General features: G+C 37.5%; 1 protein-coding gene across 2 annotated transcripts; it reads left to right on the forward strand.

Annotated features, from left to right (window-relative positions):
- The first annotated feature begins 4,201 nt into the window (after window positions 1-4,201).
- prf1.5 (perforin 1.5) lies at window positions 4,202-13,793 on the forward strand. 2 transcript variants are annotated; one of them, XM_030143789.1, is made up of 5 exons: window positions 4,202-4,483; window positions 5,508-5,787; window positions 6,523-6,794; window positions 11,102-11,243; window positions 12,590-13,793. In XM_030143789.1, the coding sequence occupies exons 2-5, from the start codon at window positions 5,533-5,535 to the stop codon at window positions 13,475-13,477; spliced, it is 1,557 nt and encodes a 518-aa protein (XP_029999649.1). In that variant the 5' UTR covers window positions 4,202-4,483; window positions 5,508-5,532; the 3' UTR covers window positions 13,478-13,793. The 2 variants fall into 2 exon arrangements, with proteins under 2 accessions (XP_029999649.1, XP_029999648.1); XM_030143788.1 differs by having other exon boundaries at window positions 5,527-5,787.
- Window positions 13,794-16,188: the final 2,395 nt, after the last annotated feature.

Here is a 16,188-nt window from a genome sequence, read left to right on the forward strand (position 1 = left end):
GACATTCCATGTTTTCTTTTCTGTCTGTTTTAGTCACATGATACACACAGGAGTAGTACTGCTTGCATAACCATTGTTCTGATGACTTTTGATGGTCTAATAATTTTTTCCGCAACTATATATAAACAGTTGCATTTGTTGTGTAACATGAATGCTAAGGCTGTTTATAATGAAAGTCTTTTCCCATATGGTTATGTTAATTACTTGCAAGTTTATTAATCTTGTCTTTATAGTGCTGCATACAGGGGTTGGACAAAATAATGGAAACACCTTCACCTCAAGATGATAATGCCCCAATCCATACAGCTAGAATTGTTAAAGAATGGCATGAGGAACATTCTAATGAAGTTGAGCATCTCGTATGGCCGGCACAGTCCCCAGACCTCAACATTATTGAGCATTTATGGTCAGTTTTAGAGATTCAAGTAAGACGTCGATTTCCGACGCCAGTCTCTAAAGAGTGGAGGGTATTCTAACTGAAGAATGGCTTAAAATTCCTTTGGAAACAATTCACAAGTTGTATGAATCAATACCTCGGAGAAATGAGGCTGTAATTGCCGCAAAAGGCGGACCTACACCATATTAAATTATATTTTGTTGATGTTTTAAGGCGTTTCCATTATTTTGTCCAACCCCTGTATATACACATTACATTTTGTCTTTAACCACTGATTAAAGTCTTAAAATATTCAGTGCTGGTCTATTGTCATGTTCTTACTCAGTTTTATTCATGTATTTCAAAGCAATGATTAAGGCTGATTTGCACTACATAGAGATACACGGGAAAAGAAGTGACAGAATAAAGGAAAAACCAACAAAGTGGCTCAAAAGTTGTAAGGTGTAGAACCAACAGCTTTAATGAACACGGACATTGAATTTTTTCCTGTCTGCCAGGGGGATATGTGCACCATTCTTCCAAAAATATATTTCCTCCTTAGCTTTAATGGAGGTAGAATGCACTATCAAACATGTCTGTCTGTAACAGGGGTAGGCAATTAATTTTCTTATGGGGCCACATTGGAAACTTTGAGAGTTGTTAAAGGCTGGACCAATACACCTGCAGCTCTGCTCAATAAAAAAACAAAAAAAAAAAAACATTAAATCAAAACAATACAATGACACAATGAAAATGTGATGCACTGAATACAACTATTCATGGAATATTCACAAAAACATTTTCGAAAGTGTGCAAAAAAACCCAGCTCTACATTAACTTTACATGAAAAACAATGAATGCATCAGCGTTGTTGTTTGCATATGTCAGTTCTTTTTTTTTTTCCTTAGCTCTGACTTCAGTGAAGAAATACTTAGAAGTCCATGTCTCATTAAAACTGTGCATTCTGAATCAGCCTTTTATTTTTTGGCATTAAATGACATCTTCATAGGCTGAATCTGATCAACAAACCAAACCATTAGTGCATAAGCCTTATGCTAAGTGCAGAAAGTATGTGCAAAAGAACATTAATTTAGGCAGATCCTTCAACATAAAGCTGTGCTGTGTTTGGTTGTATCTACAGGGTGTCCCAAAAAAATGTAAACACACCTTCAATAATTGTAAAGTAGGTGTTTATTAAAATTCATTTAATGTTCAAAAATGTAATAGAATTTACAAACATCATTTTGTTTGTTTTCTTACCGCCTGTTCTCAAACTGACGTCGTTCTGGTCCAGACACTGCTGACAACATGAAGCATTGGAATTGCACACATCACCAAACAATTCCCTTGGTATTTGCGTGCATTCACGTTCAATGGCTGCTCTCAATTCAGCGACTGTTACAGGTCTCATAGCGTAGACTTTGTCTTTTAGGTATCCCCATAAAAAAAAAAAAAAAAAGTCTAGTGTTGTGAGGTCTGGTGAATGTGGAGGGTATTCAATTCTGTCCAATCCACCTGTTTGGCAAGTTCACCAGAACCTCACACCACTAGACTTTTTTTTAATTTTTTTATGGGGATACCTAAAAGACAAAGTCTACACTGTGAGACCTGCACAGTTGCTGAATTGAGAGCAGCCATTGACTGTGAATGCACTCAAATACCAAGGGAATTGTTTTGTGATATGTATGATTCCATTGCTTCATGTTGTCAGCAGTGTCTGGACCAGAATGGATGTCACAAAACAATGAAATGATGTTTGTAAATTCTATTACATTTTGAAAATTAAATGAATTTTAATAAACACCTACTTTACAATTATTTAAAGTGTGTATACATTTTTGGGACACCCTGTAGATACAACCAATACAACAGCACTGCTTTTATTTTGAAGGATCTGCTAAATTAATGTTTTCTTGCACATACTTTCCGCACTTTGCATAAGGGCTTATGCATTGATGGTTTGGTTTATTGGTCAGATTCAGCCCATGAAGATGTCATTTAATGCCAAAAAAAAAAAAAAAAAAAAGATTGATTAGAATGCAGAGTTTTTAACAAGACATGGAATTCTAAGTACAGTCCACTCTCGTTTAAACCACCTGCCGTTATACCGCCATTTTCACTCACCGCCGACCAAAACCATTGCACAAAAAATCCCCAATGCATTATTCCATTAGCTACCGCCATTTCCGCCTATCGCCATCCGCCAGCCCAGTTCCATGCACAAACAACACTTATACCATTGATTTCCCGACCGTTATACCACCAGCGTGATTGCCATCGAGTACACATAAATTTAACATTGCACTGAAACCAAAGCGCAGACGCTGATCGCAAACAAGCTACGAGTAGGTCTACGGAACGGCCACCGTTCATTTATCGCAGAACACCTCAGTAGATCAGGATGTCGGGAAGAGGACGTGGGATTAAGCCAAAGCCTCAAGATGATGGGTGTCATTTCCCGACACGGTATAATAATGCTTAAAAGGTTTCCCCACTTTAAATGATCCCTTACAACATAAACAGAAATCAAGATTTATTTAGAAACGCAAATTAGAACGGCGTTAACAGAGGCAGCATAGACATCATATAGTAAAGACATGCACATTATGGACGCAACCCATTGTAACGCCATTTCGCTATACCGCCAATTTGCCGTGGACAGAAGTTGGCGGTATAACGAGAGTAGACTGTATTTCTTCCCTGAAGTCAGAGCTAAAGAAAAAAAGAATGACATATGCAAACAAGCTGGATGCATTCATTGTTTTTCATGTAAAGTTAATGTGCAGCTGCTTTTTTGCACTTTGTCAAAAATGTTTTTGTGAATATTCAGTGAGTAGTTGTATAAAAATGATGTTTGTAAATTCCATCACATTTGAAAATTAAATGAATTTTAATAAACACCTGCTTTACAATTATTTAAAGTGTATATACATTTTTGGGACATTCTGTATTATGATGATATATATTTGCATTGACTTCTATTTTGGCAATGACCTTATGCAAACCAGTCAGGATTGGCTATTGGGCTGCATGTGGCCCGTGGGCTGTACAACGCCCAGGTCTGGTTTATAATCTGACCCAAGATCGGGTGACTGTGGAGCTCATAGCATATGATCCAAATCATTTTCATAATCACTGAATTCTTCTGTGACTCCTCATGCCATGTGGACGGGAACACCGCCAACATGGAGAAACCACTCCCATCAGGGTTTTAACTCTATCTATAATACAGTATTAAAGCTAGTACAGGCCTCAAAAGTCACAATTTCAGCACTAACTCTGTAAATGTGGAAGCAGAGCATAGACCGGTTCTCTAATATAAGAGGAATCTGGAAATGAAAACTTGAGTGAAACCTCTCACACACAGAAACACTTTTATCTTCCCTGACCTTAACCGCTAGCATTCTTCCCACATCCACAAATAGACAAAAGGCAAGGCTGACCTCATGGTTTTGGTTGGGTTATCAGTACACAGACAGACTGGCTCAGACATTATATAGACAAAACACACACCCGGTCCGACCCATCCACACACATATACTGTACAACACATCCACTTCCAGTAAAGAGGGCTCAAAACAACATGCAGCTTTTCTCCTGTGATTATTAAAGAATCTCCCTCCCCCCACGCATACACATGCACACACATACATATACACACACAGCTGCAAGGGATTCATAGAGTCTGGTCCTGCACATAAAACAAACCACTCATGCTGCGGAAATTGGCTAAGGTCATGAGAGAAAGAGAGAGAGAGAGAGAAGAGCGAGAGCGACAAGAGAGAGAGAGGGTAGATACATAGCACTAAAGCAGGGAAACTCCCTCCTTGGTCTTTTTCATAAAGCAGAGGACAGACAAAAGAGTGCACGCAGCAGGCTTTCAGCACAGTCTGCCAGTGAAGCCAAAGCTCCCTGAAGCGTGATTTCGTTTCCAGCAGGATCAAGACTTGAGTCAGTTTGCACTTCATCATTAACAGTGAACTGCGCCATTGATGGGCTTTGAATTTCTCTTGGCTGGCAAAGCCTGGAGAGGAACTTTAGGGAGCGAAGAAAGTTAACAACCTGAAACTCTCCAGCTGCAGAACGATAAATTGAATACAGTCCAAGGTAAGAGTGCGTGTCTTCATACAGTATTTGCCTGCTGTGCACGTTTTAGTGTTGACATCTGTGGCAGGATTACATGCTCTAGTTTACAAAGCAGAGGGGATTAGAAGACTTAACTCATTTGGAATGTAAGATAGGTTTCTACCAGTTCTGTTAAATGCAGAAACTGTGCAGATTTACAACTTTTGTATGTTTTACACTGAAAAAAATGTTCCTCCAAAAACAAGTAAAAAAAAAATTAATACAAGATATTTTGCTTGAATTAAGCAAAAAAATCTGCCAATGGAACAAATGAAAATTATCTTGGCAAGATTTGTTGAAATATTTTCAAGATCTATTGTCTAAAAATAAGTTCTTATATCTCACTGAAAAGTTACTCTTTAGGTGAGTGAGGAAAGTTTCTCTTATGGTTGAATTTTAGAGTATCCTCAAAGGCGGATAATTTTGTAAGATAAGAAATACATAAGGAAATCATAAAAAAAAAACTTGATATGATTTCATTAAGCAGTCAGTACTGGAATGATTCTAGTGAGACTTGTGGACTGCAAAAATCTAAATCTTACCAATTGTATATTTCTCATTTCTAGTCAAAATATCTCATCACGCTTTAAATAAGACATAATCACCTAAAGAGTAACTTTTCAGTGAGATGTAAGAACTTATTTTTAGACAATAGATCTTAATTATCTTATTTCAAGAAATCTCACCATGATCATTTTCACTTGTTTCATTGGCAGAAGTTTTTTTTTTTTTTTTCTTAATTCAAGCAAAAAAAATCTGCCAATGGAACAAGTGAAAATTATCTTGGGAAGATTTCTTGAAATAAGATTTTCAAGATCTATTGTCTAAAAATAAGTTCTTAAATCTCACTGAAAAGTTACTCTTGAGGTGATTATGTCTTATTTTAAGTGTGATGAGATATTTTGACTAGAAATGAGAAAAATACACTTTGTAAGATTTTGGTTTTTTCCAGTGTATACAAAAATGTCAGTAGTTTCAGATTTTCCTGGTTATTTCACCCCCTCAGTCTGATCTTTGTCGTCTAGGTCACCATGCCAGATGAACGCTTCCTCCTGTTTGCCCTGGCGTTCCCAGTCGTGATGGAGGTCCTCAGGGTCCACGGCTGTCAGACTGGCTCAGGGTCAGAGTGTGAAAAAGCCCCTTTTGTTCCAGGCCATAACCTTGCAGGAGAGGGTTTTGATGTGGTGCGGATGCGACGAACAGGGGCGTATGTCATCAACGTCAAAGCTCATCTGGGTGACAACAATACATGTACGCTGTGTCCAAACCGCTTCCAGAAAGGACAGGTGATGTCTTAAACAGTGTTTTGATTGAGTCTTAACCAATGTTTTTCAGCCTTGGGGTTGCCTGAAATTTCTAGTAATTGATTAAAAAAACAAAAACAAAAAAAACTTACAAACAAAAAAATATATGGTGAGTTGAGAGAGACAATCATAATACATAAAAGACATGACAAACTGTGAAGCTGAAACTGAAGTACTGCGGGTACTGTTTATCTTTCAAATGTTCATTGTGGTCAGTTTAAGATGCTGCAGCTCTTTCATAATTCATAGTTTGAGTTATTGTTTTTTCAGTATTAATTGTCAGCCTTGTAAATCCAAGCTGGACTGACTGTACATATCCTGACCAAGGAAAATAAAATTCTCACTTTGTGCAGTAATCTACACCTGGCTTTTCTGCCTCCATCCATAATAATATAGATTATATAGACTAAATGTTGTCTAAAATGTATGTTTATTTGCAACATAGTATAGCAAACTATAATTACATGATCAAAAACAAATTAATTTCAGCAAAAAAAAACCCCAGTCTTCATTTTGAATGTCCGGGGTTGTCAGAAATGTGTGATGTTAAAATGGGGTCACGAGCCAAGAAAGGTTGGGAATCACTGGTCTAAATGTTTCACTCTCAAACCACATCACTGTTTTTGCTCCAGCTATTCTGTTTTTCCTTCCTTTGCACAACTTGTTTTCTTCCGTCACCTGCATCCTACTGTAAACGCTGCCTGTCTTCCTCCACAGATTCAGAGACTCCCTGCATCTGTCCTCGACTGGCGTCCTTTCAGCCGCTGCAGTAAACAGCTCTCCAGTGCCCTCCACCACTCTGTGGACTCGCTGTTACGCAGTTCCAACTCTCTGGTTAGCAACAACTGGGGCGCGGGTTTGAGCCTAGACAACATTGGCAAGGCCCTGCTGGGTGGAAGCCGATCAGACCTGGCCAAGTTTGCTCGGACGCAGCACAGTGTGGACAGAGCCACGTTTGCAATTCATGAAATCAGCTGCACTTACTACAGGTAAATGGAGGGGAATTTGATGATAGTGGGGCTTTGATTACCTCCGCCAAGGAGGTTATGTTTTTGCCAGGGTTTGTTTGTTTGTCTGTCTGTTTGTTTGTTTGTTTGTCTGTCCGTTAGTGTGCAACATAACTCAAAAAGTTATGGACAGATTTGGATGAAATTTTCAGGGTTTGTTGGAAATGGGATAAGGAAGAAATGATTAAATTTTGGTGGTGATCGGGGGTGGCCACTGATCAGCCTTGGCGGAGGTCTGCGCTCTCCGAGTGCTTCTAGTTAGGAATGTAATTTGCTGATTAATGCAACATCAGAATGTAGGTCAGATTAATATGTGTAAAAAATGTATTAATGAGTCTAAAAGTTCTTTACATAGAAAAATGTGATGCTGTTACAATCCCAAATCCTACCTAAAAAAGTCAGGATAATGTTTAAAATGTACATTAACCCATAAAGACCCAGTGTTACTTTTGTATCAGCTCCCAAACGAATTTTTCTCTATATTTAACCTGTCTTAAGTGATTTATCACCTTGTACTGTAATATTATCTTCTGTATTCTTAGTTTTTTTCAGTATAAATCAGGTTTTTCCTATATTTAATTTACTGATCATGTAGATGTTCATTAAAGCTCAGACTGAAGTTGAGGGTTATTATATCAGAAACAGTGAAAATTGAAGAAAAAATGATTTTTTCAGCAAAGATATCATTAACTGAACAAGAGTGTGTGTACATCCACTGTCACTGATCCAACTCCATGGGTGTTACTGGTGAATCAATGTTGTAGAAGATGACGGTGTTTCCATGGTGATTGCGGAGCCTCTGAAGGTCCAAATGGGTCATATCTGATGACCATAAAAAGATGACAAACTGTATTTTACACCAATTATTCAAATGCATTGATAGGATTAGCGGATCAACAGATATTAAGCAGTTTAGATCAGTAGATGGTTTTGGTCGGTGATTGATGTTTGGGTCTTTATGGGTTAATCTGGAGGACATGGCATCCATGGTTTCCTTTTTGTGTCATGGCACAGTGAAGTGTGCTCACAGATCAGGGGTGTCAAACTCATTTTCTTTCAGGGGCCAAATTCAGCCCAGTTTGATCTCCAGTGGGCTGGATCAGAAAAATAATAACAACCTATAAATAATGACAAGTTCAAAAAATTACAGTATGAAAATATTTACATTTACAAAATATCCAAACAAGGAAGACGTTAATAACCTGAAAAAACCCTGAAATTTCTTAAGAAAAATAAGTGCAATTTTAACAATATTATCCCAAAACATTTATATCTTCAGTGACAAGCAGAATATTGTTAAAATTACACTTAATTTTCTTTATACATTTCAGGTTGTTCATATTTGTTCAGCTTATTCACATTTTATTGCAAAAGGATAGTTTGTAACGTAAATACTGTATTTTCATAATTCAGTGGGGTTTTTTTGCACTAAAACACAAACATTTGGAGCTGTCGCTATTTATAAACGTAATGTAATATTATTTTATTCACATTAGACCAAGATGAAAATTTGGAGTCATTATTTATAGGTTATCATGTTATTATTTTACTTCAGATCATATTAGTCTTATAGCACCCTTAGAGTGGACCAGTGCAGGTGAGGCGCTCACATCTACTAGGTTCGGTAGAGGAGATGATAAATTGGAATGAATTGCCAAGATTTAAGGAAAATGAACAATGGTGATTTATTACTCCACCATAAAAAAATGCATTTGTTTGAGCACAATGTTATGAAAATAACAATACAATAAAACCCCAAAATAAAATAGAGCTTTCCCCCAAAAAGTATGATTTGAGTTCAGTTCAGTTGAGTTCAGTTTGGTTGATGAAGTGTCTTTAGTTACAACCATTGCTACCCGGGTAGTGTATTATAGTGCTGTTGTGTCTTATCTGGATCCAATGGAAATAGTTCAAGTTGAAGTTCTTCTGCGGCAGAGGACTGAGGCTGGCTACACCGTTAACACCCCTCGTAGTCATCATGGGCTGGACTTGCCATCAGATTTCGAAGATCACTGTAAAACCAATCTACACAAAGTGTGCAGAAAGTAAATATTCGGTTCTGATTTTTATAATTATGTTTCTGTCTGAAATGCATTAAAATTTAACATTAAAATGTCATAATGACAGTTATATCCAAATGAATGAATGTACATCTCAGTACTCTGGTACTTTAGCTTGGTCAGCTTACAAGGTTATGATTAGGGATGCACCGATACAAGTATTGGCATCAGCTCTGATACTCAGTGTGTGTACTCATACTCGTAAAAGACATCCGATACAAATGCACCAATACTACTTACGGCCGTGTGACATTCACAGTTCAGTGTAGCAGGTACACAGCGGTGGAATAATGTGTGGGGAGTGGGGAGAGTGTGGAGATTTTTCAAAATAAATGACGATGATAAAAGTAATGCTGACTGCAAGAACCGTTAAAGACACAGACAGATACGGACACAGCGTTCTGTCCGTCCTCTGCGTACTTTCCATCCGTTTACAAGGTGCTGGAGGATGCCTAAACAGACTGAGAATACCAGCGGGTGTACAGAGCGGTGCGGACTGTGCCGCCAACAGAAGTGAAAACGAAACTTCTCGCTCATTTCTCTTTTCTCTACCTCCTGAAGCTAAGCTTTTAAACCTTACCAGTGAAAACACTGCAATATTAGTATTACATTAGTGTTACCTCTGTTGTCTCCATGTTTGTTATTATTGACTTTCTTCTTCATCTTCTCAAAAAACTTTACTCTTCTTCATGGTATTTGTCCAGTATGGTTAATTCAGAGTAACGCCCCCTGGTGGATTAATTGAGAAACGCTCATTCCAACACATTAAATGTCAGTAGCAGCACTTTTTTCCAGTCAGACTAATGACAACGACAATAAAGCTCATTTACAAAAGGAACTAAGAACTGGAATGGGATTATTAAGTACTCGTATCGGTACTCAGTATCGGCAAGTACTCACATGTAAGTACTCGGTCTGGAAAAAAGTGGTATCGGTGCATCCCTAGTTATGATGATTTACTGTGTAGTTTTAGTAGTAACACACATTGTGGTATCGAAACAATAGAATTCCTATTTTTTAACTAATCAAAAACACTGGTTAACATGAAAGTGTAAATTAACCACAATTCCTTAATCAGAATAAAATATTTGGCATTCCTTTTTAACCTTGTTGGCTTTTACCTGTATTTAACAACAAAAATGAAATGAAATTTTAACCGTATTCACAGAATATTTATGATTTTGCAACCGACTGGCTGTATATTTTATCATAACTCTTACTTACAGTGCTCGTGCTTCCACAATGTAGTAATGCTAATTCAGGTCTAGACAAGGGCATGGACCACGTTAGCAATTAGCATTGGCAGCTAGCGCATTAGCTTATTCTAATCATTACATACAATTTGCTGTGATACAAAATGCACCAGAGCAGGTAAAACATTAGGTAAGACATTATGACAAGATCATGTAACTCCCGACTGTTTTTTTTAACAATGATATCTGGTAAGGTCAAGTTCATAGCATAACATTAGCTTCCGGCTAATAGCGAACATGTACACTCACCGGGATTTTCACATGTAATTTCTCAACAAGTAGTCACTTCTCACAGCTCGAAGGCGTTTGCCAAGGTGTAAAGCCTGTTTACAACAGACAATTAGTACCCATATATCAGTATATGTGACATTACTTGAGGATTTTCTTACTTACTCGCTCTGGTTAGCTCAAGACAACCGTACGGAGCGCGCACGTCGAGGTTTAGGTTATTCAAAGCACAACTGCGCCTCCTACTGGACAGTGTGAGTTTTACACTTAAATGACACAACTTTAGTCGGCCACTGTCTCATGTGGGTTACAGTCTGTCTGTGGAACCTGAACTAAAACCAGTTCGACATCATTGACTGACTGCACTTGGCAAATTAATCCTGTGGGCCGGATTGGAACCTTTGGGGGGCTGGTTTTGGCCCACAGTCCTAATGTTTGACACCCCTATTACAGACAATAGTTTCAACGATGAAGTGTTCCTGAGCACCTGGAGTGATTTTCATGTCAGAATTCTGCATTGTTATTATTCAATTATTGTTTGATGTTTTACACAAGGTCACACCTTTTGTGGGACTGCTGTTGTATATGAATAAAGGAACTAATGCCAGAAAATAGAGTAAAAATGTAAGAACAGCTTGTATCTCGTATCAGTTTACAATAATCTCTGCTGTTTATTGTTTCTGTCACAGAGGAGTTCATACTATATCGTTGTTGTTTTAATGATTTAACTTTGTTTTTGTTATTTCAGCTACAGACTGGCTGACCACCCCAAACTGAGCTCAGAGTTTACAAAGCATCTGAAGAGACTCCCACAGAGCTTAAACACAAGCCAGGACAGAGCTCTGTACAGACGGCTCATCGACACCTATGGGACACATTATATACACCAGGTCACACACACACACACACGACCCTTTGTTTTTGACTTTTATTTTAACCCATAAAGACCCAAACAACCACTGGCAACCCAAATCATCTACCAGTATAAAATGTTTAATAATTTCTGACACATTAATTCTATCAATCCATGTAAATAACACTGGGTTACAAAAAAATGTTTTTTGCAAGTTGTCTAGGTTTTTTCAACTGAATTAGGACCATTTTGCACTGCTAAATCCAAAAACAACATCTGTTTTTCTCAATCAGGTCAGGTTTTTTTTTGCTAATTTGATTTTGAAAAATTTGATGCATGACTTGCATACCATGTGTGGCGCCCAAATTTTATCTTGGTCACCAAGTTTAATACCAAAATAAGATTGGTAAGCACACTTTATGAAACTTGTGACTTGATTCCTGTTAGGTACAATGGTGTATTCACTGCAGATGTAGCAGAATACGTCAGGCTTATTTTTGCAAGATCTTCTAGTCGAAGCCATTTCATTCACCTGTAATATTAAAAAAAAACATTAATCATAAATTGGCAAAAGTACAATCTTCAGAACTCGTTTATTGCAAGAAATATGAAAGAATTTTGTATCATATGATGTGAAAATGCCCATAAATGTAAGCAAAAATGTTAAAAAGCCAATATGTAGCATAGTTCAGAAAGTTGACCTGATTGAGCAAAATTAATGTGATTTTTGGATTCAGCACACCAAAATTATCCTAAATCAGCTCAAAAAACTTAAACAATAAATTTGTTGTTGACCAGTGTTATTGGTGTAAAATGCAGCTTGTCATCTTTTCATGGTCATCAGATATGACCTACTTGGACATTCAGAGGCTCCATAGTTACCATGGAAACACTGTCATCTTCTACAACACTGATTCAGCAGTAAAACCCATGAGTTGGATCAATGACAGTGGATGGAGACACTGGGTTTATGTTCATTAATGATAGATTTTGTTGAAAAAGTCACATTTTCTTCATGTTTGTGTTTCCGATATTGTGACAATTAACTTTAATCTGAGGGTTTATGAACATCCACATGATCAGTCAATTAAATATGCAAAAATACCAGATTTTTATTAACGACACGCAAAATACAGAGGATAATATCATAATAAATGTTGATAAATGAATTAAGAAAGAGTAAATAGAGAGAAAAATTAATATGGGAGCAGCCGTAAAAGTAACACTCAGTCTTTATGGGTTAAAGTGCATCTAATGGGCTCCATGAAAGTGTATAAAATGCGCTATGTAAGTGCAGTCCATTTTACCATTTGTAGATTTTCTCTGATATAATAGTGTAAAAGGTTTGTGGCTGTCATTTCACTGATTTCTTTGTGGTTTTAGGTCCATCTTGGAGGTAAAGTGAGGAGGATAACGGCCTTCAGGACATGTCTGGCCACACTGAAGGGTTTCTCCGAGTCCGAGATCAAAAACTGTCTGAACATCGAGCTCCGCATGGCTCTGGGTTTCCTTCCAGGTAATGTGTCATTCTCCAACAAATGTGACAGCCTCTTGAAGGGAAACATGAGCATGGGCTTTTACCAAGGCTTCATGACCCATAAAATTGAGGTTTTCGGAGGGGAGAAGTACTTCCCTGACATCCTGTACCAGCAGGACCCGTCTGAAGCGTACCACAGCTGGATGAACAGTCTCCATGACAACCCTGATGTCGTCTCCTACGCCATCTTCCCTCTGCATCATCTGGTGGAGGACCCACAGATCAGCGCTAACCTGAAAACCTCGGTCACGGAGTACATTAAAGAAAACCAGCTGCAGGAGGACCAGCTGGGTTTGAAGAAGTGCACCCCGACTCCTAACTTGGACCATAACTGCTGTCCTCTACGGGCCGGCAGGGGGACTCTGAGGCTGGAGATCCACAGAGCTGCCGGTCTGAGAGCAGATACCTTCACAAAGACGGACGCCTACGTCAAGATCTTCTACAACGGCATGTATGAAGAGACAGATACTGTGATGGACGACAATAACCCGGTGTGGAACGTCACCTATGAGTTTGGATCAGTGGAGCTGGGTCGGGACTTGAGGTTTGAAGTGTGGGACAGAGATGTTCTTTATAACGACATGGCTGGGAGATGTATAGTGTTCCCTGAGCGAGGAACTCATTCCCTGAGCTGTCAACTCAGTAAGGGAGTTCTTTATTTCACTTACAGTATTAAATGTGACGCTCATCTGACAGGCTTCAGGTGTGGACGATACTCTCCCAGCGCTGAATAGATCACCACGTTATTCCTTTACATTTTTTTTTTTTTTATTCTATCATATTTAACTCCTTTTTTTTAATCTTGGTCAGATTATATTTATCAACATTACTTTAGGACTGAGAACCACCCTTCCTTTTTTGTATAAACTTAACCCATAAAGACCCAAACAGCCACCGGCAACCAAAAGCATCTACCTTTAATACCTGCTGACCCACTATTCTGATCGATACATGTAAATAATTTGTGTAAAATGCAGTTTGTCGTCTTTTCACGGTCATCAGATACGACTCATTTGGATGTCTAGAGGCTTTGTAGTGAATGTGGAAACACCGTCATCTTCTACAACATTGATTCACCAGTAAAGCACATGGACTTGGATCAATGACAGTGGATGAGACACTTGGTTTATGTTTAGTTATTGATAAATTTGACTAAAAAAAGTCAGTTTTTTCTCAGTTTTCTCTGTTTTGATAAAATAACCTTTGAATTTACTCTGAGCTTTAATGAACATTACATGATCAGTGAAATAAATATAGGAAAATACATGATTTACGCTGAAAAAAATGCAATATAAAGAGGATAATATTATAATAAATGATGATAAATCACCTAGGAAAGGTTAAATAGAGAGAAAAATTGATGTAGGAACTGACACAAAAGTCACACTGGGTCTTTAGAAGTTAATTAGTAAATTCTGTTGATGAAAGCCACTAAAGACACAAAGTTGCTAGTTTTCTGTTTTTGTCTGCATTAATAGTGTCTCAGGATTAATCATCTGAAGTAAATCATTATGGAACACTTGTTTATCAGGTATTGTGCAGATCTAAGTCACCTTGAGTTGCTTGAGATAAATGAATGATGTACTGGTTATGGGTGAGTGAGAAGCACTAGTGTTGTGTGATAATGTGTTGATTCTCAAAAACATTCTACATTTTCTTTTGTAACAGCGATTGTGATAAATGCAAATGCAGAAACCTCTGTTCCGACACAATAAAAAGTCAACTTTGTTTTTGAGATTTTATGACTAGAATATGTTCTTCATACTACGACACTTAACCTTCCTCTTGTGTTAGCTTTCTGTTACCATCTCTTATGTTAATGTGTCGGTTTTGACACGTCTTAAATCAGCTGTAAAATACACTAAAAACAATTATGTATCATCCAATTTGTTTCTCATGTCTTGGTTACCTTGTTAGACTTCCTTATCCATGAAAATATTAGTTTTAATATTTTTGGTGTGTGCCTCTGGGCCTTTTTTTGTCAGTATAGCCCTCGATGTGCGCTCTGCAAGTCACCAACTCTATACTGAAGTGACCTCATGTGTGTGGACGTGTCTGTCTTTGCTTGTTTTGTTTTTGTGCAGGTAAACTGGATAAAAAGGCAAAATGAGAATCCCCAAAAGCTCCCGATTGTTAGAGGAGCTGGCTGTCAGTGTGTTGGCTGACAGTGCACTTATGATTTCAGTTTTGGCTCTAATTATTGCATTATAATCTTATTTTTATAACTGGGTTGAAACCGACCCTAACATTACAAAGGTCATAATTTCAACCAGAGCATTTCCTAATTTAGTGAAAACAATTTCTTTCATTATTTTGTTTAAATAGAAGTTCTTGAAAAAGTCAAAAAGCCTTGATGCAATAAACAAATTTTATGTGGTTCATTTATGCATTTAAAACCTAAAATGGGTCGGTACTGACCCTAACACAAGAGGAAGGTAATGACATTAAAACAAAAGGAAGCATGATGCTTTGTTTCTGAATTGTGACCCCTGTAGTACCCCAAAAAGCCCCCTGGTTTGGTTATGAAAAAACAAAACCACCTAAAATTAACACTACACCAACAAAATAATCATGTTAGTATTAAGATGCTGCTCACAGAAGTAAATTCTTGACATAATCCTGATTAAAAAGGCATATTTCTACCACCTATTTAATACAAAAAAGAAACCCTAACACTGAATTTTCATCTGTTTACTCGAAAATGTATCTGTAGGAAAAACTACAGGTATATTTATTCAAACCCTTTATTATTTAGTCTAAACATAAACCTAAAAAACATACAAATTACTTAAATGCTTTAACAGTAACACTTGTACACTTACAATACAATAGCCACTTAAACGGTACATATATGCAGCAGCTGTTTCCTCGGTTCTCTCGCCTGCTCATTTTCAGGCGACAAAACAGCAAAAGAACTAATTAAAGCACCATTTGAGTTAAAGACATTCTCCTGGGACTTACAAAAACCCTTGAATTATTTCTGTGTTAAATCCTGCTTTTTAATCACAAATACGGTAACCAGAGTGAAACTTATGAAATTGAACACTTTATAAATACTTGGCTCAAGTTTTGATGCACGTGACATGTTTTCCATGAGTAGAGGCTGCAAATTAGATAAAGGAGTAATTATAAACCAAACTGGCAAGAGCGACGCAAAAAGATTCAGTCAGTCAGGAATGAACATGATGAAAAAAACAAAAAAAACAAAACCCCAAAACACCAGTTGTTTATAACCCACCTCTTCAGTCATGTAAACACAACATCACCTACAACTGACCGAATGTGAATAATACAGAACTGGATCATGTCAACTTCAAGTATATACAGTACGACAACTTTAGATCAGGGCTGTCAAACCCGCTTTAGTTCAGGAGTCACATTCAGCCCAATATGATCTCAAGCAGGACAAAACAGTGAAATAATAACATAATAACTGATAAATAAT

This window comes from Sphaeramia orbicularis, chromosome 9 (genome assembly GCF_902148855.1).
Source record: "Sphaeramia orbicularis chromosome 9, fSphaOr1.1, whole genome shotgun sequence".
In the NCBI taxonomy this organism is placed as follows: Eukaryota; Metazoa; Chordata; class Actinopteri; order Kurtiformes; family Apogonidae; genus Sphaeramia; species Sphaeramia orbicularis.